The 26,697-nt window shown below is 37.9% G+C and overlaps 1 protein-coding gene across 2 annotated transcripts; it reads left to right on the top strand.

Annotated features, from left to right (window-relative positions):
• Positions 1–6,204: 6,204 nt before the first annotated feature.
• On the top strand, positions 6,205–25,101 carry Uba3 (ubiquitin like modifier activating enzyme 3). Of its 2 annotated transcripts, XM_087904474.1 has the most exons (18): positions 6,205–6,277; positions 6,465–6,506; positions 8,095–8,215; positions 9,806–9,886; positions 12,156–12,238; positions 14,746–14,826; positions 16,340–16,383; positions 16,935–16,999; positions 17,301–17,456; positions 19,220–19,322; positions 19,424–19,537; positions 22,249–22,302; positions 22,822–22,858; positions 22,945–23,026; positions 23,337–23,437; positions 23,537–23,600; positions 23,683–23,737; positions 24,265–25,101. In XM_087904474.1, exons 1-18 carry the CDS (start codon positions 6,258–6,260, stop codon positions 24,348–24,350), a joined length of 1,389 nt encoding a protein of 462 aa, XP_087760600.1. In that variant the 5' UTR covers positions 6,205–6,257; the 3' UTR covers positions 24,351–25,101. The 2 variants fall into 2 exon arrangements, with proteins under 2 accessions (XP_087760600.1, XP_087760602.1); XM_087904476.1 differs by lacking the exon at positions 6,465–6,506.
• The last annotated feature ends 1,596 nt before the right edge of the window (positions 25,102–26,697 follow it).

Raw genomic sequence — 26,697 nt, forward strand, 5'->3', positions numbered from 1 at the left:
AAAGATATATTGGTGACTACTGTTTTTCTTCAAAGGTTCATTTTTTTGTCCCACTCCCCCTTGCCAGTAAGGTATTTGGTGGTAGGATAACGTCCTAATCCCCACCCCATTTAAAGTAAATAAGATCTCACTTTGTAGCCCTAGTTGGTCAGGAACTCTCTATGTAGACCAGGCTGGCCTTGAATTAACAGGAGGTCCTCCTGCATCAGTCACCCAAGTGCTGGGACTAAAGGTATGCACTTTATACCAACTACACGAGAACAAGGTACGGTCCTCTTCGTGTCCATTAGGACCCTCCCTAGGTGCTTCAGCTCTTATTAAAATGCTATAGAATGTACACACAAACCCCGTGCTTTAGAGCACCTTCAGGTTATGATAATACCCAATGCCACTTGAGTAAGATGCAAATAACTGTGTTGTGTTAGTTAATAATGGCAAGAAAAAAATCTACAATTTTCCTAAAACATAAAAAAAAACCTATTTTGAATGAATGGTCGTAGATTGAAAGATAGATAATGGCTATATTTTAGTTAGTTCCTAAGGTGGAAGACAGACTTTTTTTTTAAAAAAATTCTTCTCTCATACAATACATTCTGACCGCAGCCTCCCTCTCTTCAGTCCTGTCAGCACTTCCCACACACACCTCCCTTCTCCCCCAGATCCCTTCAGAAAACTGTTTCCCTTCAGAAAAAGAGCAAGCTGCCCAGGGATATGAACCGAACATGGTATAACAACATGCCATAGGACTGGGCACAAACCCTCATATCAAGGCTGGATGAGACAACCCAGTGGGAGGAAAAGGGTCCCAAGAGCAGGCCAAAGAGGCAAAAACACTCCCATTGTTGCGAGTCTAACAAAAACATGAAGCTACACAACAATAACGTATATGCAAAGTACTTAGTTCAGACCCATGCAGGGTCTGCCTTGGTCCCTCAGTGTCTCTGAGTTTCCTCTGAGCCCTGTGTGGTTGATTCTGTGGCTGTTTTCTCATGGTGTTCTCTACCCCTCTGGTTCCTACAATGAAAGGTGGATTTTAAGGTGACTGTCTAAGGTGACCAACCGTGTTTCTAAATTTGCAAGAGGTAATTTTTAACCAATCTCAATGTGCTCTACTAAGACCACCAGCTTCTCCCAAAAACAATGAGTAAGAAAAGATACCTAATACTCAGTCAAATCTAGTTGTCTTTGCTGATTAGAAAGACAGCTGAGGGAAATTATAGGGTTATTTTTTGTTTTTTATTTTTTTTAAAGAAATTCCTGCTGCCACTGGTGTTTAGGATAGCTTGGTAACTGAATCCAGCCAGAGCTAGCTAAGATATACCAATTTCTTTAATGGAGTTTAAAGTGTGAAAAATACTGAGTTCTCATAGTTTCTTGGCTCTGGAAGAGATAGGAAGCCATAAATACTGGAAAATAAAAAAAATACATTTCCAGGTCCTCTTTATCTGGCAAGTGATTCTGGAGAAATTTCTTTTAAAAATTATTTATTTATTGTGAATGACTGTTTTGCCTCTATTATGTATGTGCACCATGTGCATGCCTTGTGCCTGCTGAGTTCAGAAGAGGGTGTCAGGTCCCTTGGAACTGAAATTATAGATAGTTGTAAGCTGCCATGTGGGTATTGGGACTTGAATCTGGGTCCTCTGAAAGAACAGCCAGTGCTCTTAAGCACTGAGTCATCTCTCCAGCTCCACGGAGAATTTTTTTTTAAACTTTCCCCAGCCTAACTCTCTACATAGGCAAACTGGGGCTAGTAGAAAATCTGCCACAGAGGTGAGGCTAAATGAGGGATGTTTGGGAAGTGCTTAGTATACATAAGCATTCACAGATTTTACAGTTATCAGTAACAGTACAAACTTGGCCTGGTGAGGCAGACCTGGAAACTCAGCTACTCCAGAGGCTGAAGTAGGAGGATTTCAAGTTCAGTGCTTGATTGGGCTGCAAAGTGAATTCCAGGTCAGCCTGAGCAACTTGGTGAGGCTCTATCTCAACATCCAAAGCAAGAAGAGGGCTAGAAATATATAGTTCAGTGATCAATGCTTGCCTAGCATGGAACAACATTGGTCCTGTGTTCAGTTCCCATTATTGCAACAAAAAAACAAAAGAAAAGGTAGTATATATAATTCATGATTTACCTGGTTGATGTCTACAGTGTTTTAACTTGTTTTCTACACTTTTATAGTAAACATCTAATGACTTTTCTCCGTCATGTTGCCATTAATCATGTGGCTGTGTCTGAATAGAGAGGGTGGGAGAAAAATGTTGTGCCGGCTTAGTACCATGCCAACAGATATTCTAAGTCCCTCCCAGGCTCCATGAAAGCACTCAGGGAAGCCCCTGCCCTACTCTGCCTTCAGAGAACCCGCAATGCAGGAAATACTCAACTAGGAGACAGTGAGCAGAGTGCTACATGTGCCAAGCCTCAGTTCAGTTCCAGGAAGTCGGAGGGCATGGAGGAATTCCCAGAGCCAAAGAAACTTAAGAGGCAGCAGTGTGGGCAAACTGAGTGAATGATCTTAGCCCAGTGGCGGGGGAGGGAAGACAGTGTAGCACCTGTTAGAGGAATTTGTGAGCATTGGGAACTATAAGGAAGAGCTTTCGCCTTCCAGCTTCTCAGTAGTGCGTGAACGAAGGCTGTCACAAATGGATTAGTAACATCACCACTGCTCCACCACAGGCAATTCATAGTCAAGAAACACTAGCTGGTTATATTTTTATTTGTTTAAGCCTCCAAAAACAGTTGAGGGCAGTGGTGTAAGTCTCCTTCCTCATCTCCTTGGAAGACGGAGGCAGGAGGATTGGTAGGATCCTGTTTGTATAATTTAGGTAGACTGTTTCAAAATAAAAAGAAAATGGGTATGGATGGAGCTCAATGGTAGTTTTTCTAGCATGCACGAGCCCCCAGGTTCATCACTCATTACTACAAATAAAAGAGAAAGAGAATCCAAAAGAGTCTAGTGGTTTTTTTTTTTCTGTTCATAGCATGAGTCAGTCCCTATCCTTGTCTCTGAAAATATTGAGTAGGTTTCAATCGTTGGATTATGAGTAGGTTTTTGTTTGTTTTTATTTATAAATATATATGATTTATATTTTATACTATAATTATACTATATATCTATTTCTGTATATACCATGTCATCCAACCATTTTAAATGAGAGTGGCCGCACACTGAATCAACTTTGCTCCAGTCTCTGTTTAAAAGCTACTTCTAGCAACTCTTTGTCATTGTTTTTAGGTGTGGGGGGAGTAGGAAGAAGCAGATCCATTGTACAAGTCTCTTACAACAAGAGATGGAGAGACGGCTCAGTGGTTAAGAGTGCTCGCTATAGGGCTGGAGCGATGGTTCAGCAATTAAGAGCACTGGTGGCTTTTCCAGCGGACCTGGGTTCAATTCCCGGCACCCACAAGGCGTCTCACAACTATCTATAGAGGGATGTGAAGGCCTCTTTTGGCACAAAGGCATGCATGCAGATAGAGCACTCATATACATAATTAAAAAAATAAATCTTAAAAAAAAGGGTGCTTGCTGTTCTTCTCGAAGACTCACATGAAATGGCTTTCAATGGCCTGCAACTCCAGCTCCAGGGGATCTGGTACTTTAATTCTGGCCTCTGTAGGCATACACATAGTACATACATATACTTACACACAGGGTACATACACATAAATAAACTGTTTTTTTGGAAATCTCCTGGGGATTTTCCACAGAGACTTAAGCTTTGGTAAGCACCCCCCTGAGTGTTCTTCTGTCTGTATGTACTGTAGCAAATGTCTAATAGTTTATGATGTGCTCTGTCATAAATGTAAATGAAATGAATTCACTGAGGATTTTGCTCACATGCCACTGTTACTGTCAGCATGGGCAAATGGAGATGGCTCTCTCTCTCTCTCTCTCTCTCTCTCTTTCTTTCTTTCTTTTTTTTTGGGGGGGGTTAGAGATAGGGTTTCTCTGTGTAGCCCCGACTATCTTGGAACTTGCTTTGTAGACAAGCGAGTTCGAACTGGCCTCGAACTCATAGAGATCTGCCTGCCTCTGCCTCTTGAGTGCTGGGATTAAAGGCATGAGCCACACCACTGTCTGGCTAGATGGCAATTTCTAATCTGTTGATCTAATAATGGGATGTCTGGTTTCAGCTGTCACCATGGTGAGTCAAGGTGTCACTCAAGACACAGCGATGCAAGACTAAGACCTTTGTAGGCTTCTTTTGGGTGTTTTGTCTGCATGGACATCTATCTGGACCACTTGTGTGCTGGGTGCCCAGAGAGTTATGAGCTATTGTGAAGCATGGTGTGGGTGCTGGGATTCAACCCGCGTCCCCTGGAAGAGCAGCAATGCTCATAACTGTTATCTCTCCAGACTTCTTTCTGAGAGAAATTTCTGTCTTATCTCTAAGGCTCAGTATCTTCCTCTGGGACACAGATGGTCAATCTCGGTTAGTTTTTATTCTCTGAGGGGGCCAAGGTATTTGCTGTCATGAATCAAAGGCCCACCCACGGAAAATCCTTCTTGGCCAGAAATGATTCACCTTAGTGAGGTCCATGTGTGGAATTGTCTGGGCAAGAAAAGAAAAATGTCTGAGTTGATCTTGAGATATGTGACTTAGGAAGAGGTGGGTGTCTCCTGGTGTCACCCTTGAATTCTCCCACTCGCTGCCTGGCTCTGACTGAATGCTATCGATGAACATAGCCGGGGGATCATAATAGACAAGCTTTCTTTAAGGTTCAATGAAGAATAGGACAAAGGATAGATGAGATGCCACAGGCGAGGAACAGCCCCTACTTTAATGAGCACCCTGAAAGCTTTATCTGTGGTACTTCATTGATTTCCGAACACATCCACAAAACCACCTATTATAAAACTCAAAAAAACTGGCATTTTTAACACTCAAGTGATTCTGATCAAAGACCGTATTTGAGAATCACCCAGGATTTCACTTAATTTTCAATCTTAATTGGTAAGTATTGTAAATATTGTATTTTTACTTTAAAAATGGGGGTCTGAAAATGTCCAAGGTCTCATAGTTAGTAGTAAGAGTTTACATTCAGCTCAGAGTCCATTTTAAATTTCTGTCTCACCTCAGCAAAGGAGATAAATTTGTCTAGAGAGATATTTAAAATAAATGAACATAATTATTTTTCCTTCTCTTGTCTAGTCTAGCGACTGTCACTTGCAGACAGTCTGTGACTGTGAAGGAAAAAATCAATAGTTCACAATTTTTTCAGTCACTATCCCTCCCTTTGTAAAATGTTTTATTTATTTTTCTGAAAGCTAAAATATTTATTCTATGTTAAAAACTATTAAAAGCTCTATTAAGTAAAAATTATAAATTAAAACTGTTTATATGTAATTAAAATGCTTTCTTTAAGAAGAAAAAATCAAAACTTCACTGGCATTTATTACTATCTTTAGGTAATGGATTATACAATAAATTTCTCTATTTTTCATATCTATCAACTATCTCATCTATCAATCATTCACATCTAGCTAGTATATATATGGATATATTTATGAATAATGCGAAAGTAAAATATTATTAATATAGATTTTCACAAAGAAAATAAGGCTCTCCACCCTACTTTAATTTAATGTTTTAAATTGCCTATAAAGACAAGGATTTTTAATATTCCTGAATTATGGAAAACGGAAATTCTTCTCACTATTTTTCCCAGAGAAGAGCACCGGCATATTAGGGTGATTCTTTTAGCTTTTAAATAGAACTTATCAACATTTTATGCAATTTTTGATACCACAGAAGTGTATAAATAAATAGCACCTAAGTTCATGCGGCGTGGCAACATTATAGATGGCATAACATTATATAAGTAAGTAAAATTAATCAAGATTTTAATTAGTGTGAAAAGCTTAAAAGGCCCAAGGGAGCCTTCGTAGCCACCTTACCCAAGGCTACCCTAGGTTCAGCTTGCATCCCCAGACTGCCCTGATCTTCCCTTCTTTCCCTGAAGTCCAGTTCCCTGTACCGGCCCCGTCCCTCGCTCCTCTTCCTGGCAGCCTCATCTCAATGCACGGATCCCGCCCCTCCGCACCTGCGAGACTTTCTCCCTCCATTAATCCCCGTCCTCCAAATGTCAGCTCCGCCCTCCCTTGAAGCCCCGCCCCGCCCCGCCCCCTCATTTCCTCAGCAGCTCCTTCCTCCAGCTCTGGCTCCGCCCCCTTTCCTGTCATTTACTTGTAGTCCCGCCCCTCCCGGGCGGGTCCACCCGCCGCGAAGGCCTCTGGGAAGAGGCGGGGAACAATATGGCGGATGGCGAGGAGCCGTAAGTATCGGGGTTTTGCCGGAGCGCCGTGTTGGGCTGTGTTGTGAGAGAGCGCGGCAGTGGGCGGTCACCGCTGCCACCCGGGGACTCCCCAACCTCCGCCCCGTCCCCTTGTCCCCCCCATACCCTTGCGGCGCCCTCTGTGGAGCTTGATGCTGACCCTTCTTTTATTCTCTCTTTCTTTTAGGGAGAAGAAAAGAAGGAGAATAGAGGAGCTGCTGGCTGAGAAGTTAGTGCTGCCGGGAGGCCGGGGTCCTCTCCGGAGACCCCCGCCTCCCTTCAACCCCAGGCCTAGGGGACCAGCCGCAGCGGGCCCGGGGTCTGGGAGGGGGGCACCCGGAGCAGGCCACGCGGCCTCACCCCTGACCCTGTCCCCATCCCGGGTCACCGACCGGTCGCTCCCGGCTGTGCTCCTGCAAAAGCCACCCGGTGGCCCCCTCTTCTCCAACCCAAATTGTCAGAGCTGGGACCTTGTGGCAAGTGAATCCAATTTAAATCTAAATGGACACGAGGCCTGTTTTGGGTCCTTAGTAAATACTGAGACAATAGTACACCTTATAAACTTTTTATGAACACTGTGCGTCAAGAATTGTGTTAAAACGTGTCAGTTTGCACAGCAATTGGGTCTTAAAGGGTATGTCGACCCTAGCATTTGCTCGCTCATTTATAACATAACCTGTATCAGTTACTTATTTTCTTGATGCCACATATGACCAATCCTACATGGTTCCCCTCTCTCCGTGGCAGGGAAAAAAAAATACTCCTGTAGAGGGTGTGGTGAATTTATAATTTCTGTGTCACTTCTCAGTAGTACTTTGGTCTTTCCCATGCTCCCCTCATGGTTGAGTTTCAAATGCAAAAGTTCACATTCCTTTCCCACCTTCTAATTTCCTAGCCCCCTCCCCTTTTTTGCATGAAATGGCAAAGTTTGGATGCTTGCTATATGCCAAGAGCAGTCCTAAATCCTCTGTGTAATTGTATCTTTATCTCATGACCATCAGAAATAGTTGCAATCAACTGTTGAGGTTTCTGACTGTTGAGTAATCTTCTCAAGGTTAGGATATGCTTGGCTGTGGAATGAGACCCAACTATGCAATACGTGTTGATTTTTTTTTTTGTAAAAATTTGATATCACTAATATATTTGAAGGTAGAAATTGCACAGTTACAGGAAAGTTATGAATCTATAATTATAAAGTGCATGTGGTTCTTTTTGGTTTTGTGTTTTGTTTTTTAAAGTCCACTTTATTTTGTTGCATAGTCTCAAAGATTTCTTGATGGTAATGCTATCTGTGGCATAATTTTAACCTAAACATTTTGTGTATTTAGTGACAGTGTTAACAGAGGATTTTAAAAAAAATCCTGAATGTTGAGAGTTGCTTTTATCCAAAATGTTTTGTAGATCGCACCTTTCTAATTTGGAAGGAGCCACAGATAGTATTAGATTTGAAGCACCATAGTTCTCAAAGTCCCCCACACCCTCTTCTTCTGCTGTCTCCCTACCCCAAGTATACTGAAGGAACAGATTGTGATGTTCACAGTGACTGTAAATACCAAACAGAGGGAAGTCCTTTTCTCACTTTGATCTTTGGGTGCTGAGGAAGCTAGGAAAAGAGACTGGCTTATTTAGTTAAGTAGGTAAAAAGTGCTTTCTCGTAACAGAAGAGCCAAAATTGGGAAAATATAACCACAACTCAGTTTTCCTTTTTATTTGAGCAGGTCTGATGTGATTACGTTTACATCTGGGGAGACCTAATAGTTGTAGGTGTGGCTTTTTCATACTGATCTTTGCAGCGGAATTTACTGTGTTCTATGCAGAATGGCTGTTGATGGTGGGTGTGGGGACACTGGAGACTGGGAAGGTCGCTGGAACCATGTAAAGAAGTTCCTCGAGCGATCTGGACCCTTCACACACCCTGATTTCGAACCAAGCACTGAAGTGAGAAACATTTATTTTTAAATAACTGCTCTAATAGTTTTACATTTCAAAAATAATAAAATGCTTCATTTTAAATTTGCTGGAATACAAATCACTAAAACTGTTTTGTGAAATTAAGTTATTGTCAGTATTGAACTAAATCTTTACAATTGACTTTATGTAAATGACTAGTTATGCATTTTTACATTTTTCATGTAAGTTTAAAATTTTCAGGAGTAGAATAACTTGATGAGTTCATATTCTGGTATGCTTAAAATTCTAGTTTAAAAGAATTTCTAAGATACATTTTCCCTTTTGTAATCCTACTATGGTAAATTAATTCTTATAATACTAAGGTATGCTACTTAGGTATTTTAGTTGGAAATATTTACTTAACATTGACTATAATTAACTGAATGTTAAAAACGTGCTTTCAGTATAATATTTTGAACTGCGTCTGGCTTAAAGCAGATATTTAATTAGATAAAAATATGCTTCTTACTACGAAGTAGGAAGAAAACTTATTCTCTATAGTGTGTTTTTTGTTTTTTGTGTCCATGAAGAGATTTTGAAATAGAAAAACTACTCATAAAGTTGTTGTGTAAACTCGTGAATTTGGCTCAGTAGCTTGTGTAAATGAATCCCTTTCATCCTTTAATGGTGAGCAGAATGCTTAGTATTAATTCTTTCTTTGGATAATACAGTTACATCATATTTTCTTGTACTTTGAAAGTGTTTCTGTATGCTAGCTTAAGATTATCACTTCTGTTAAGCAATGTTTCTCGGTTGTATTTCTGCTGATTTGGAATTTCCTGAATTTCTACCGTTTTATAAGTTTCATTCATTGTTCAAAGGAAACTGTAACTACTCGTATTACCTCTTTTTTTTTAGATGTTCAAACACTGATGTCTTTTTATCTTTCAGTTTTGACATTTACATTTTTTTTTGTTTTGAGAAAAGTCAGTTAAGTAATTGATGTCTTCCCTAAAATTTAAAAATTAAAAAAACATAAAGAATGGGAGAAGAAAAATAGAGAATACTGTAGTAAGGCTGTTACATTACCTATGAAATGATAAACCAACCCTGGAAAAAAGATAAAAATAACTAGGGGTAGTTTTTAATATTTTTCTTAGATTTATTTTTATTTTATGATACAAGTAGTTTTGCCTTCACTTTTGTATGTGCACTGTGTGTGCCAAGTGCTCACAAAGGTCAGTAGAGGGGCCTCCATACTTTTGGAACTTGAGTTATGGATAGTTGTGAGCCACTGCATATGTGCTGGAAACCAAACCTGGGTCCTCTGCAGTAGCAACAAGTGCTCTTATCTGTTGAGTCGTGCAGCCTAGAGGTACGTTTTCTGGTTAGAAGTAGGCTTTTAATTTTATATAGTCAACTTTAAGTGTTAAAATTGAAACTATGAAATCATTAGTCTTTAAAATTTGTAATTACATCTCTTTTATAATTTGAAGTAATTGATAATACGCCAAGTGTGTTTCTTATAGATAATTGCCCTTTTTATGCCTACATTAACACCCATTGTGTGGCTTGTTGCCTTGTTCGTGGTTCCTGTAGTGCTCGCCTAGCTTCTAATATGCCTTTCCTTCTTTGCAGTCGCTCCAGTTCTTGTTAGATACATGCAAAGTTCTAGTCATTGGAGCTGGTGGCTTAGGATGCGAGCTCCTGAAAAACCTGGTAATATATCACATATAACATACTGTTTTCTTAGAGATGAGTAAGTCCTTTTACTTTTTTTGTCATATGAGGAATGCCTTCATATGATTGTTAATTTTTTCCTTGTATGTTTATTGGGTAAGTTTAGCAGGCCAGATTCTATATAGTAGTAAAAATACGTAATGTTACTTTGGAAATCTGAAAGGCTTAAAGTCATATGTTTCTTCTTTGCTCTTTTTTGTTGTTGCTTCCTTTTGTCTAGTGCTAATTTTATTTCATTGAAGTAAATAACAGAGTAGTTCATCTTTTAATGTGTAATCTCAAATAATTTATTATTTCTTTTGATTCTCCAAATAACCCAGTTAGGTGGTGTTTTGTATCATTGTATCTAAAAGGACACATTGAGATGCAGCAAAATTAAAAGACTCTCTCATTTTTTCTTCTGGATTGTAGTGAGGTTCTTAAAATCTAATTTGGGTCATCAGTCCTTTCAAATCCAGTGTTCTTTCTCACTGAAGGATTACAGGACCTAAGATGGTTGTTTTTGATGACCATATGATAGTGAGTGCCAGGATTTGGGACAGCGGGGCCTTTGCTAAACCTATTTCTGTGTGCTTCTTAGAAATAAATAGTTGTGATATAATTGCGTTCTTAGAGTTCTTATCACCATGAAGTAGCTTTGTAGAAGTTTTTCAGTTTAACACCTTGAGGAAGGAGAGAATTAATGTAGGGCAGCTGTATGCTTGGCTTCTCACTGTGTAGAAGGTGAAAAACTAGAAGATTAAGCAGCTTCTAGCCAGAGACAGGACACCAATAACCTGCCAAGAATCAAATTTACTTACTTATAAAGTTTATTATTTACATTTATGAGTGATTTGCCTACATGTATGTATACCACATGGGTACCTGCTGCCCAGGGAGATCAGAAGAGGGTATCACACTGAAACTGGAGTTACAAAAACTTGTGATCTGAACCCAGGTCCTCTGCAGGAGCAGTAAGTGCTCTTGACTGCTAAGCCATGTCTTCAGCCCTGACAGATAATTTTAAATATCAAAACAGCTACACTGGTTTGCTAGGAAGCACTAGTATTGCTCTTACCAAAGTTTTAAAATGAAATAGCTCACCCTGTTTAGTGCTGTATTACTTCTGAGGGGATTGTAGGCCACTGTGATCTCTGTCTGTAGTGAATTTGAAGTTTGGGGAGATAAATAAGTCTTACTGAAATAAATAACAGTATGTATGGAATAGTGTAGTGTTCCAAAATGGTAGCACCCTCTCAGACTTACACTAGCAGTGTGAAAATGTAAAATATAGAAGGGAAGGGCTTGTGAGCTGACCATGGTTTTTTGTTTAGGCATTAGGTATGAACAAGTCTGTTAAAGCTTAACTTTTTTTCATTTTGAAACGATGATTTACTATTGCAGTGTATACTGACTTTTAAATTACTGTCATTAAAGATTAGATCTGAGGATTATTTGTCAAGCAACATCAGGGAGTAGTTCTGTTATTAATTTGCAATATTCTGATCTTTTACGCTCATACATAGAATTTAGACCTTAATAATTTGTTATTTTGCTTGTTTTAAATGTAAGCATAGAAGACATGGATGATTTTTTTTTCCTCTCACTTTTCATTGACTATAAGCCCTCTAAGGGCTCATTCTAAAAAGAGAAAAGGAAAGACTATGACATTAATATCACTGATTAACCAACTACTTATTGAAGCCTCTTCTTGTAAATGGCAAGCACCATTTTTAGGCGATAAAGACTCAAGCGGAGTGGACATAGACAAGTGATTATTTATGGGAGTCATATTTTTGTTGGAAAAAATGAGAGAGAGACAGAGAGAGAGAGAAAGAGAGAGAGAGAGAGAGAGGGAGAGAGAGAGAGAGAATGTGAACTGTCAGATGGTAGTAGATGGATGGAGAAAGGAAGGGTGAGTAGGCAGCTGGTGGTGAAGGGCAGGGTTTTCAGAAGGTGCAGTTTGAGTGGGGACTGAGGAGTGTGCTAGAACACTGGGAAGGAAAGGTTGTAGGCAGAGAGGGCAGCAGATGGAAAGCTGTCTTTGTGAGTTTTCTCTTGGTTATAGATGTTTTAAACCTGAATGCTTGTGCATTTTGGCCTTTGACAATATTTATGCATTTTATGCGTTGTACAGACTTTATTTTAAGTCAAAGAATGCAATTATATAGAATTTATTACTGTAAAAATATGGATTTGGCACATATATTTTGTTATGTTTTAAAAGAAAGGAAGCTCTTGCCTAATTAGATTGTCTTTCTTTCCACAGGCATTGTCTGGTTTCAGACAGATTCATGTTATAGACATGGATACTATAGATGTTTCCAATCTAAATAGGCAGTTTTTATTTAGGTAAGTTTTGATATTTTAAAAGTTCTGATAAACATTTGAATTTTTGTACATTGCAAAACTTTTACATTTTAGGTAAATATTCAAAACTATATCCTGAGTATTTGGAGGATGATTGTTTTATAAGCACATGTATGCATTTTGTGTGCCTTTTCCATTCTGACAAGTTTTTAATCTATTACTATAAAATAGACCAAGATGATTGGTTATTGATAACAAACCGCTCCTTTACTTTGTAACTACCCTGATTACAGTAGTAGTGATACTTACAGAGGTAACTAATTTGGCCATGGTGCCAGGAAGGGTGACTTGCCATTCTATTTATGATACTGTTTTAGTTGGCAGCAGTTGATTAGTTCCTGATCCTGTAAATTTTGTAACAGTCTTCACTAAAACCACGCTGGAGTTTTTTTTTGTGTGTGTGTGTGAGACTTGTAAAAGCACAAAAATACATTTAAAAGAATCTTGGCACTCCACTGTTTTCCTCTTCCATATGTGAAGAACTGCAGAGTGCTTGAATGTGGTACTCAAATCAAGATTTCTGAATTTTAGTACTTTTTCATGCAAGTAAGGACAAGAATAAAATTCTTGACAACTTCAAAAGGGAAAAGAATAATTCTTTATTGAAGAAGAGAAAAATTGACCCAGTTAAATGTCTCCTTTAAAATTCTACTTTTAAATAAAATTTTGATTTGTTATTTTTACTTTTTAAAAAAATATTTACACTGCTGGATATGAAGAAAATGAGTAAGGGTTCAATATCTAGGAGTACAAATGTGTTATAGGAAGTTCTAATTAAGCACTTACTCTTATATATGAAGGGTAACTCATTTCCATGAGAACTATGAGGAAATAGTAAAAGGAAAATATTCATGTTTGTCCCTTTGTACTTAACATCTAGTTATTGTTAAAAAGTAATGCTTCCAGACTAGTTCCTTAAAAATGTTGATAATGTCTTTGAAATTTATTCTTTCTTTTAAAACAAGGCTAAAGGAGATGGGCCTAGTGGTGCATACCTATAATCTTAACACTCAGGAAGCTGAGACAGGAGGATCTGGGCCAGCCTGGGCCACATAGTAATACCTGTCTCAAAACAAACAGGAAATAACAAGCCCTACCATGCTTTAAGGACCTCTGATTCCTACTTAAGTAGCACAGACAGGATGAAGGTGATACCTAGGGGTTCTTCCTTTCATAGAGTGAATCTCTTTTTGTGTATATTTTACTAAGACCAGCATATAAACACAGTGAAGCAGGCACAGTGACTTCCAGTTGTAATCCCAGCATGGGAGGCTGGAGCAAGAGGATTACATGGAGGAGCTTGTAATAACCTTGGGGCTAAACCAAATTATAGAGTGAGATTTCTGTCTGGTGTGGGAGAATTGTCTGTATTCTGTCAATCATGTATTTTAATAAAACTCTGATTGGCCAGGCAGGAAGTATAGGCGGGTCAACCAGACAGGAAGTAGAGGCGGGGCAATGAGAATAGGATAAGGCTAGGGAGGAGAAAGCTCCCTTAGCCACTCCTGCGCAGACCACTGAAGAGGCAGCATGTAACTTGCCCAGCTGAGAAAGGTACGGAGCCATGTGGCTAATGTAGATAAGGATAATGGGGTAACATAAGTTGTAAGGACTAACAAGAAGCCTGACCTAATGGGCCAATCAGTTTATAACCTTATGGAGTCTTGTGTGTGATTTTCCTTGGGAGTTGCCGGCTGTGGGGTACCGGGCAGGACAGATACCCCAACAAGCCGGCCCTCATGTTACATCTGTCCCAGAAAACTGAACCATCGAGAGTCTGGGATTCAGGCAGTATACTTGGAAGGCTCTGAGTCTAGGATATTTTTATATTAATATGTCATGGTTGAAAGTGGCCAATAAATATGCTGTAATACTTTACCTGGGGGCTTGGACCCTACTCTTTAATAGTTTATATTTTCAGTTAAGAAATACAATTAGACTTGTCATATTTGTACTATCAGCAAGGGTTTAATAACTATTTAATTTATTGCTGGTATAAAAATCCTTAGGGATTGATGGGGAGTTGGTTTATCATTTATGAGCACATATTGTTCTTGCAGAGGACTTAGGTTCAGTTCTCAGCACCAATGTCAGGTAGTTCACATCTGCCTATAATTCCAGCTCCAGGGAGTCTGTGATGATTTCTGCACTCACATGTACATACTCACATGCAGATGGAAATATATATAATTAAAAAGAATAAAGATATGTAGTTAAAATATTTTTTCTAAGTATGTTATAAATTGTTTATTTTATGCTTGGAAGCTAATTATGTAGACCATCTAAATTTATATTATAGATGATAAGCTTGATGATTTTTTTTTTTTAATTGAGACAGGGCATAGCCCTGACTGGAACTCCCTCTGTAGACAAGGCTGACCTCGTAGTCAAAGAGATCCCCCTCCCTCTGCCTCCTGGTTATTGGGTTTAAAGGCATGAGCCTCTACTGCTTGGCTATGGATGACAATTTAATGTAATGTTTTCTGTAGGCCTAAAGATGTTGGAAGACCCAAGGCTGAAGTTGCTGCAGAATTCCTGAATGACCGAGTTCCTAACTGTAATGTGGTCCCGTATCCTTTCAACAGAGAGCGTTCTTCTTTAGACTTTTATACTTAGGAATGCATGCATTAAAAAAAAAAAACCAACTCATTTCTAACCTTCACTCATTCAGAACTGTATTCCATTTAAATGGTGGGCAAGCAGGGACCTAAGGCACACTGGAAACTAGGCTGAAAAAGAAACAAAGGAAGCAGTGGAGGAGTGGCAACTGGGAAACCAGGATGCAGCCCAAGATAGTCTGTCCTGGATGGATTCTATAAAACAAATTTCCCAGGTCTCAACAGTGGGGCTAGATAGAGCGTAAATAGCCTCCCTTGTAATTCGGTTTCCTTATAAAGAAGCCTTTATTTCCATTTTTAAACTGATTTACTTCAGAATAACATATTACAGAAACTGTAAAGGCCGTACAGAGAAGCTGTACCTCTTCCGTGTTTCTGTTAAAAACATGGGCGTTGTTTAGAGCAGCATCACTTGTATTAGAAGTTCCTGTATTAGAAAAATTAAACATGTTTTGTCCAGTCTTGCCTGTTTTTTTTTGTTTTGAAACAGTCTTTTTATGTAGCTCTGGCTGTCCTGGAATTTCCTGTGTACCAGGCTGGCCTGTCTCCCAAGTCCTGAGATTGAAGGTGTGCAGTTCTTACGCTTTTAAAATGTTAGGTACTATGACTGACTCATTCTCACAGCTAATAGAACAGGATTCATGAGTAGCCTGCAAATATAGGATGATGACCAGTAGTTGCTGATTAGGTGAAAAAAGACCTCCAATTGAATTTTTTGAGGGGCAGAAAATACACATACTTTATTTCAAGGCCCCCAGACCTCTAAAAACCCAACAAACCCATTTGTACTTGCAACTAAAAAAGCTATTGGAATTATCTATATTGTTTTTATATAAGGCTCAAATAGTTTGACATTTTTTGATAGTCTGTTCTTTATTGAAAAATTTTTTTTCACATAATATATTTTTATCATGTTTTCCCCCCTCTCCCAAGTGCTTCCCGCCCCCATCCACTCAATTTTGTCTTCTTTTTAAAAAAGAAGATCTCTTAAAAAAAAAGATCCCAAAGCTCAGGAAACACCTAACCCCCACTAAAATATAAATCAAATAAGTAAAAGACCAATAATGCAAAAAATGCCAAAGTAAAGCAAAATGAAACAAGTTCACAAAAATGCCATAACATTTGTGTGTGTGTGTGTGTGTGAGAGAGAGAGACAGAGACAGAGACAGACAGACAAGAGAGATAGACAGGAGAGACAGACAGACAAGAGAGATAGACAGACAGGAGAGACAGACAGAAAAACAGGAGAGACAGTCGGACCTGCCTCAATTTGTTCACTGTATCATACAAATACATGCATAAGATAATTTAAAATATTTTTGTCAGGAAGTAGGGTTATGTTCATATCTGATTTCTTTTGTTCCACATTGATTACCTATTTTAAATAAACACTTTTTTATGGCATTGTTAACATCACTTCAGAAATTTGAAACTTGGCATCTTAAGTTCCTTTACATGGATTCAGACATTTCAACAAGATTCAAGATTTTAATGACACTTTCTACCGACGTAAGTTGTCCACTTGAAACAAAATTCTCGTTAATTCTTACAGTTTGTTGTTTTTTTGCCCATTCTGGTTTCTGGAGTATCCTTTCATAGTTGGTTTCTCTCTGTGGTATTTGGAGTAAGCTTGTTGACTAACTGAATACCAGTGTCCTGATTCTTAGTAGAGACCACTATCTGTTTACTTGAATAAGAATTACTGAAGGATTAGGAGGGTGGGCAGATTCTAATAAAATTAGTTTTGTTGTTTTCTTACATAGTGAATTACTTTGCATAACTGCTTTTCTTTAAATTGGTAAACTGTGTTCAAAGCAGTTTTGGAGACACAGCAAAGTTGGATGGAAGGCAGAGAGTTCTGTTGTCCGGAGATGGATCAGATACAGTCCATGAGCTGGTGTCAAACCACTGTTACAGTAGTGCATTTGTAAGCACTAGACTTAGTGGATGTGGTGGGGCCAGCAGCAGGGAGGCTGAGGCAAGAGGATGTGAGACCAGCCTAGGACTACATCGTGAGACTGGATCAAAAATTAAACATGAATTTTTTTTTTCCTTCATAGAATTTCATATTATTGTGTGTGGCCTGGACTCTATCATAGCCAGAAGATGGATCAATGGAATGCTGGTAAACACTTCAGTGCTGGCGTTTTCTAAACATCTTTGCTGTTGCTTTTGACATAGCCCAAAGCAAAATTGTCATATATTTGTAAAATAAGAATTTGTATAATTTTAAATTAAGTAGATATATACTGCTGTTACTGTCTGTCATTGGTTTTCAGTGAGGAATGTTTATCGTTAGGAATAATCTCTTCATTCTGATATGTTGCTGAGTCCCAAACTGATTCCTAGAATTTGTTGGAAGCATGCTGCTGCTTTTATCCCCATTTCCTGTACCCTTCTTTAAACCATTTAAAATATTTTCCTAGATATCTCTTCTAAATTACGAAGATGGTGTGCTGGATCCAAGCTCCATTGTCCCTTTGATAGATGGAGGAACCGAAGGCTTTAAAGGAAATGCCCGGGTGATTTTGCCTGGAATGACTGCTTGTGTTGAGTGCACCCTGGAACTTTATCCACCGCAGGTCAGCAGAAAAGCACTTGCATTTCTTTCTTAGTATCTGGGGCTGTAATTAGTGCTGGTTATTACATTTAGTCAGTGTCTGGTGTTTGTATTGGGGATAAACATATATTTAAAGATGCTAAAGCCTAGGGGTATAGGTTAGTATTTGCCATAATGAGGGCATGGGCTTAAACTTGTGCAAATCAGCATCAAAACAAAAGCGAAATTTAAACAAAATTTACTAAGAAGAATAAAGTATGACAGTCTACTGTGAGAGAAGACACTATATATCAAGATGGTCTTGTTTTTATAGTTCATACTTAGCAGGGTTTTTTATTTTGTTGTTATTATGTGTGTGTATATGTGTGAGTATGTAGGTATGTGAATGCAGTGTCCCTGGAGGTCAGAGGTGACAGATCCCTCTAGCTGGTAGGTTGGTATGAGCTTCCTAATGTGGGCACTGGGAACCAAACTCAGGTCTTCAGAAAGAGGACTATACACTCTTAACTGTCTTTCTAGTCCCTTAATGTTTTATTTAAGAGAAATTACAAAGTTATTCGGGATAAATTATATTCTGTTTTCCCCATATACCTGCACTTAATCTGTAGTTTTATTATCCATGGTTCTAGCTGCGTATAGGCTGGGAATATTAAAACAGAATTCCAGAAATAAATGATTTATTAGATTAAAATTACCCCCCCCCAACTTTTTAAGTTGCATCCATTTCTGGGTAATGTGAAATTTTGAATCATCTTGTTCTGTTACAATATACTTGAGTTGTTCTTCATTTTAAATTTTATTTTAATTATGTTTATTTCCATGAATGCATGTGTCCACATGGGTGCAGGTGCTCTAAGAAACTGGAAGCATTAGATCCCCTGGAGCTGAAGGTTCAGTAGGTTGTGAGTCACATGATGTGGGTACTAGGAACCTAACTTGGCTCCTCTGCAAGAGCAGTTAACATTCTTTCTCTAGTCCGTGAATTCTTTTTTATTAATGTTATTTTAATCTCTTATTATGCCTAATTTATATGCTGAACTTTATCTTAAGATATAGTGGGTGTCCATAGGGTTCAGACATTTGTTGGGGTCTTAGGACATACCTTTCTTGAATAAGGAAGGTCTAATGTAATTATTTTAGAGAATAAAAGTACTAGGACAAAGACTGGTGAGATGGCTCAGCAGATAAAGGTACTGAGTTCAGTCCTAGGACCCCCATGGTGGAAGGGGAGAGTCGTAAGTTTCCTTCTGACCTTCACATGTATATTGTAGCATGTGTTCCTGCACACATACATGCAAAGTAAATGTAATAAAAATGAAAAATAGGATTAAGAATGATCTTTTCAAAGATGGTTTCTTTAATCTACATACTCATTTTAAAGAATAGTTACAATTTTGATTTAGAAATTGTAGCAGCCCTATGTGTATTAACTTATAATTGATTTAATTTTGATTATGCTTTTGTGTTGATATGTATTATACCTTCACATTAAACACAGTTAAACAAAAGCATTCATATTTCAGAATTTATTTAATATTTTTCTTCTCATTGCCAACATAACTTGGGTGAATATGCTCCAAAAATGTAGAACGAATGTGTCTTTCTTTATAGGCAGCTCAACCTAAAGTGGCTGATTCCCTCTTACTAGTATAGCAGTTGAATGCTTTATCGTGTTTTGTTATATAAGAGTTGAAATGAATGTTATGAACTAAAGCAGACCTGGACATTGCATTTTAAAATAACTCATTATTTAAATTTTACTAAGAAAGACAAATTGTGTTTTAGGTCAATTTCCCCATGTGCACCATTGCATCTATGCCCAGGCTCCCAGAACACTGTATCGAGTATGTAAGGATGTTGCAATGGCCTAAAGAGCAGCCTTTTGGAGGTACTTTAACAATCTAGACTTTAGAAAGTAATATTTTATTCATTTTGACATTCATATAAAAATTGCCTTATGGTTATATATGTCTGTCTCCCCCAAAACAGATGGGGTTCCATTAGATGGAGATGACCCTGAACATATTCAGTGGATTTTCCAAAAGTCTGTAGAGAGAGCATCACAGTATAATATTAGAGGTGTTACCTATAGACTCACTCAAGGTGAGTTAGTGAATCGTCGTGATTGTGGATTGGTGGGGATACTCTATGGGGAGGATGCTTGACTAAAGAGTATTTAGAGATTGCCATCCATTTGAAGTTCATTAAGGAACTATGGGAGTGATAGTTTCCCAGTTACCTGAGGTAGGAGGGAACTGAGTTCAGCAGAATGCGTACTACTCAGCTAGTGGGGACTGAATGGTATCACTGACTGGTACTTACACACAATTGAAAGAGACCTGTCTTCAAAGTCTGTTTACCTCATCTTTCACTAAAGGGGAATTCATTCCCTCCTGGGAGCAGTCAAAAGACTCTGTATGTTAAGCAGGAATCTATGTCTTGTTTGGTTTGAGTTTTGTCCAGTATCTTACACAATCTAGTTGCTTTTTATTTTATTTTTAAATTTTTATGTTAAGAGTGTTCTGCCTACTTTTATGTACATGCATTTTATGCATGATTGGTGCCCGCTGAGGACAGAAGAGGACAGCGGATCCCCTGGATGAAGTTACAGAAAGATGTGGGCTGCATGTGGGTACTGAGAACTGAACTGGGGCCTTCTGGAAGAGCAGGACGTGCTCTTAACTATGAGCCAGCTCTCCAGCCCCTAACTCCCCTCCTACTCGTAGTTTCTAACTGTTGAGCACAGCAATTGCATTTTCTCCACATTTGTAAATTTTACTACTTGTAAGTCTTCCTGTTTCCTCAGTGTCACAGGATTCAAGTTTCGGTGTTCTTCCCTGACCAGCGTCCAATTACCCATCCTTGGATCTTCTAGGCCTGAGTGCAGCATTTTAGGGTTAGCCTTATCTCTGAAGATGGGTACAGTCCTAAAGGAGAGCCAATGTTTTGCTATCATTTGTTGTATTGATGTTCTATTTCCATTCTTTGATGTTGCTATTCATTAAAATCTGCATATCTTTTCACCAGTGCAGTTGCTAGGCCTTCTCTTCCCCTTTTCTCCCTACTCGTCACTCCTCTCTCATAGAATTCTAGAATTCTAGGGTTTATTGAATTTTTATATTGGTCCTGGAGATCAATCCAGGGCCTTACCAGCCTTTTAGATTTTGTCTCCATCAGTTATTAAGTCTTCTTGGGTCTCTTAGTCTTCTTCCCTGTCTTTACAAGGAAGCCATGAAAGATTTTTCCAGATGCTCTACAGAAGCCTGGGTGTTCTGGCCTCCCATTTCCTGAGTGCTGAATCAGTTACAGTCCCTGAATGTGTCTCCTCTAACATGGACTCAGATTGAGCAGTCTTCCTGCTCAGCCTGGGTGGCTAGTGTTCCAGTCCCATTTTAGTTCTCCCCTTCTGGAGTTTTACTGAGTTCTCCAGAAAGTGTCCCATTTACAGTGCTTTGTGTTCTTTTTGCAAATTTGTCATTTCTCTTCTGTGATTTTTCCTTTTATTTGCTCATGTTCTAGTATTGTCACTTGAAAGTTCAGTTCATGCCTGCTGCCTGTTTTCTCACCTTCCCCTCCACCAGCCTGCTTTGTGCTCCTCCTGCTGAAGCGCTAGGGACACATCTTGCAGTGCTTCTTCACACTCCAGGATCATGTGTTTCTTCTAGAGCAAGCAGTTCAAGTGCAGTTAGAAGACAGTCTTTCTTTGTACTGTAGGAGACGGTTTGTTCATTATGTACATGACTATGGAAGTGCAAATCATAGTCAAAATGAGAACTGTGTGTCGGATTTTGTGTGGTTGGGACTGTAAAATAAAAGAAAGATACTTTTTAAAAGTTGGGTTTTTTAATTGTACTATTTTGTGAATAGAATGACTTGAACTAGCTAACTATATAAAAAATAGGCAACTTTTTCTTTACACTTATTCAGGCATTTCAGAATCTAGTACAGTGTATCAGTGTATGAGATTAATGTGGGATGGGCATGTGTGGGCCCAGCCCATTCCTACACGTATACTAGGGATAGTGTGGATGTGACATTTAATTTCTCAGCCTTGCTTTCCTTCTTTGTACAACAAGGATGGTGTGACTAGCATCACCATGTCAGCAACAATAAATAATATTTACTGTTCACACTTTGACACTGTCCCTGGAGTATAAGGAAACACTGTTGTTGGGTTACTGCTTTATCATCGTGTAAAACTACAAAGACTATTTCAATACTATTACTTAATATTCCCAACACACTATAGAATACTGGGAATGTGAAAGAAGATAGTTCATGTTTAAGCTTTTTAGGATTTTAGGGTTTTTTTTTTGGGGGGGGGTTCATTTGTTTGTTTTGAGATAGCATTTTTCTGTGTAGCACAGACTGGCCTCAAACTCATGATTTCTGCTCCAGCTTCCCAAGTGCTGGGCATAGGCACATGTCACTGAGCCTGGCTGTGCCCAATTTCATTTCTTGATTTGAAAGCCTGAAAAATCAAGTTTCAGAAAATGGAATTTAACAATCAGGCTTTAAACGATTTAATTCTGTTACTTTAACTTAAGGTGACTGTTTATTTAAACAGAGCTGAAGAGATGACTTAGCTGTCAAGAGTGCTTGTCGTCCACAACTGCTTCTAACTCTAACTTCAGAGGATCAAATAGACTCTTTTGGACTCTAAGAACCCCTACACTCACATGTTAACATACCTGCATATGCATGTGTGTGTGTACTACGTGCAGACACACGCACTCATGCCCCCACACATAATTGAAAATAAATCTTGAATGAAACAGAAAAGACCACTTATTTTATTTTTCGAATTTTTTCAGGGGTAGTAAAACGAATTATTCCTGCAGTAGCTTCTACAAATGCAGTCATCGCAGGTAAAACAAAATAGATTTTCTCAGTTTTAGTTTTTGCTTTGATATTTGACATAATATCTAAATTGACATTTTAGTAGTTACTTGTGTTCTAGGAATTTGATATCTTCTTGGATGTGTTTACCAAACCAAATATGTTTCTGTATCCTCTGTATATCTTGTATCATTATGTCTTTTTGTTTTTACATATGTTACATCCTGACCAGTTTCCCTTACCTCCACTCCTTCCAGCACTACCACCTCCCCATATCATATCTTTTATTTATCTCTCTTAGACAAAGTGCTCACAGTAAAGGAACATCTTAGCATGTCTTTTTACTCATAGTTTTTCATTCATCTAATGAAGATGAAGGAAAAGGTGTATTGCTGGATTATGTAAAATATAAAACTTGTTCTTTCCTGTGTTTTTAAAATTATGTATTTTAAAATCTATTTTTTTTCTATAGAAAAATATCTGATTTATCACTCACTTTCAAAGAATTTAATTTTTGCCGAGTTAAAATGCCTTTGTTTTCTCTCTAGCTGTGTGTGCTACTGAGGTTTTTAAGATAGCCACAAGGTAATGAGTTTTATTTTTAACTTGAATATAGCTCCACGTTATAACCTTGCTCAATTAGATGAACATCAACTTTTTTTTCATTACAGTGCATATATTCCCCTTAATAATTACTTGGTATTCAATGATGTAGATGGACTGTACACGTACACATTTGAAGCAGAGAGAAAGGTTAGTAGTGTTAAACTAATGGAAATGTTTTCACTATTCAGTCCTTGCTTTTATATATTATTAACTAGGAATTTGAAGATAAATATTCATGTTCTGAGCTACTAAAGCCAATCATAGGTATTTTTTTGTTGGTTAACTTAAATAAATAATGTAAAGCAAAATAATTTAGAGGGAATTCTCTATTACAAAAACAGACATTAAAGCAGAAAATATTTCAATATGCATGATTGTTAAACAATTTGATTTCTATATCTTTGCTTAGAAAAAGACTGACATTAGTTTGTGTGCCTCTATTCTTTTATGTCTGTAGGAAAATTGTCCCGCATGTAGCCAGCTTCCGCAAAACATTCAGTTTTCCCCGTCAGCTAAACTACAAGAGGTTTTAGACTATCTGACCAATAGTGCTTCTCTGTAAGTGTTCAGAATTTTTGTTATTGTAAAAATCATTTAAACTTTAAAATGAGCAAGAATTATTTCTTTCAATAAAATGATGTTTGCTACTTTATTTAGGCAAATGAAGTCTCCAGCTATCACAGCCACATTAGAGGGGAAGAACAGGACTCTTTACTTACAGGTCAGTAGTCTTCAGTTTTACATTTTTCAAGGAAATTGTATTTTTTTCGTAATGTGCTATACATTAAAATATTGTTTTCCAGTCAGTAACATCTATTGAAGAACGAACAAGGCCCAATCTTTCCAAGACGTTAAAAGGTATTTTAAGCAAATGTATATAATAGTTTCCTTTTTTAGTAGTAGTAAAGTCTATGCTCTCTCTCTCTCTCTCTCTCTCTCTCTCTCTCTCTCTCTCTCTCTGTGTGTGTGTGTGTGTGTCTGTCTGTCTGTCTGTCTCTCTCCAGTGCCAGGGTTCACAGTCAGTAACACTTGACTTTCTAGGAAGGTGCCTCATTGCTGTCTCCTAAGCCCTTGGTGTTTGCAGATAGGATGCCTTGCTTTTGCTTTAGTGTTGAACTTGTTTGTAGCCCAGGTTGGCTTTGAAATTAGATTTGCACTTAATTAAATATGACCAAGTCATAATTACTTATCTATAAAAATAATAGAATTGATGGTTCTTTATTTAGTAGAAAAGAAATAAAATTTTATCTTTTTAAAAAAAAGAATTGGGTTTTGTGACATATCTGAACTATACAACTATTATAATTTGTGTGTATGAATATATTCTTTTTGTTGAGGTATTTATTTATTTTTGTTTGGGCTAATAACACTCTTTCCTATTTTAGAATTGGGACTCGTTGATGGACAAGAACTGGCTGTTGCTGATGTTACCACACCACAGACTGTACTATTCAAACTTCATTTTACTTAAGGAAAATAAATCTATAAACAATAGAAAATTCATAGAAATAATACGCTTTATGAATGCTAAGATATGTAATTGAAGAGTGGAGAAGATGAGGCAGAGGGGACATCCAAGAAAGGAAATTTAATTGATGTCATTTTTAGCATTAGTGTTGCTAGAAATTGACTTTTATACATATATATATATATATAAAATGAATGACTTTTTAACTTTATAAGTTTCTCTGGAAGATTGAACTTTGGGGTTGGGAAGTAAGCATTTTCATTAGTCATAGAAATGATGCTTGGCGAGAAAGATTATGGACAAATGTATTGCTTCTTTAAAGCAGGACAAACACTGTCTTTTGTGTGAGTTTGTTATTATGGTCAAAGGACGTATTCCTCAGCTCTCATTTGAGAGTTCACATGCATAGAAATGTATCCTTGAATGGAAATGAGGAATTATGTTATAGGAACATTAAATATTACAACCTGACATCTAGAGTATATCAGACATAGGCTGTTTCTTCATTACTACTCATATAATTGTGGCTATCCAAATGTGTATTATTGTAGAGTTTAACTTATCCATAATAATTTGAAAACAGTATTACAGACTAACCTGTGCATGAAAATATGAAGTATTTTCATGTGTTTATTTGCAATGCCATAGAGACCACTATGCACAAACTTAAGAAAATTAATGTTTAAACAGTTATCACTGATGCTTTTGCACTATTTATTAATAAAACCATACATTGTCTACTTTTTTATTGGAATTTTAAAGTATATTAATAATAAATAGTTCCATAGTGGTGTTGAATAAGTTTTAAATAAGTTATTACCAAATTTTTGTTGCACCTGAGTTAAAATTTTACTGATAAATGGATGACTAAATTTTTATAATAAATGCCTGTTTTCTTCAAAAATACTAAAATCAAAGTGGAGCACAAATACTAAAAAAAAAAAAACAAAAAACCCCAAAACTGCTGTTGTAATATTTTAATGTGGGAACAAATAGTAACTATTTTTTATTCTTTGTTTTTTTATTTAGTTTACTGTATTTATTTAATTGTTTCATTGCACTTTTTTATTTGTAAGATTTGTGGAATGTTAGTGGATAAAGTCAGTCTGTCTTTCTGGTGTGGCTGTGATGCAGGCATAGAACCTAGGACCTTCTGTTAGTATTCAGGCATCTGTTCTGGCCTGCTCCTGGGATTCTGATAGGCTATGACCTCAGCTGTAGCCACTAGAGCACCTCCTGTTGTAGGTTCACTGTGTGCAACTGGGTTCTCATTTTAAAGGGCCCTGCCTTCTTCCCCTTTCTCTCTCTCCCTCTTCTGCTTCTCCTCCCCCTTCTCTTCCCCTCCTCTCCCCTCTCCTCCTCTTCTCTATCTGTGCCTCTCTTCTCTTTTGCTGATCCTGTCCCCAGAGGCTGCTGGTCTCTCCCTTCCCCTTCCCTCTTTTTACGTTCCCTTTTCCTTAATAAAAATCCCTCCACATGAACTCTGTTGCATGGTGTCTTTCTCTCTTGCTCTGCTTTTTTCTAAATTATAACACTTCCCACATGTTTGTCATGTGCTCCATCACTGAACTATACCCCATTTATTGTTCTTTCTAGCTCCATGTTGACAAATTTAGTTTCATTATAAAACCATATGGAGAACTAGAGAGATGGTTCTCAGTAGCCAGAGGACCCAGGTTCAATTCCCACTTCCCATATGGCAACTCACAACAACTGTAACTTTATTCTAGGGGATCCGACACCCTCACACAGACAAATGTGCACATAAAATAATTAAATGTTTTTTAAAAAGCATTATATTCTTAAAAATAAAAATAGAATCATTGAACAATAGTAGCTCCGGCCTTATTACTAGCACTCAGGAGGCAGAGACAGACCTGGTCCACAAAGATAGTTTCAGGACAGTCAGAGCTATATTACACAAAGAAACCCTGTCCCAAAAAACCCAAATAAATAAACAACATGGTACATTTATATGTTTTATCCAAAACGTTACAGAGTCAACACAGTTTTTCTTTGTGGTTGTTTCTGGGATCAGAATTAGGGCCGTGTACATTGCTAGGCCAGTGTTCCATCACTAAACTGTATCCCCCAGCAAGTCTTTCTTGTTTTGTTAAGATGAGGTTTTATTGTGTAATCTAAACAGGCTTTGAACTTGTGTCCCTCCTCCCACTGCCCCCTAGTGTACCGAAACCAGGTCTCACTGTGTAGCTCTAGCTGACGTTGAATTTACTATATAGATCAGGCTGGCTTTGAACTCACAGATATCTACTTGCCTCAGCCTCCCAACAGCTTAGCTTTTTTAAAGATGAAGATTCTAAACCCTGAGTACATCTTTCATAAAGATGTC

This window comes from Myodes glareolus, chromosome 3 (genome assembly GCF_982192425.1).
Source record: "Myodes glareolus chromosome 3, mMyoGla1.1, whole genome shotgun sequence".
NCBI lineage: Eukaryota > Metazoa > Chordata > Mammalia > Rodentia > Cricetidae > Myodes > Myodes glareolus.

Bases quoted from the DNA above. Each gene is read 5' to 3' on its own strand.
- Uba3 (XM_087904474.1), top strand. From the start codon at position 6,258: ATGGCGGATGGCGAGGAGCC. The intron at 16,384-16,934 runs GTAAGTTGTCCA...TTTCCTTCATAG, and splicing joins TAATGACACTTTCTACCGAC to AATTTCATATTATTGTGTGT. The intron at 19,323-19,423 runs GTACTTTAACAA...CCCCCAAAACAG, and splicing joins TAAAGAGCAGCCTTTTGGAG to ATGGGGTTCCATTAGATGGA.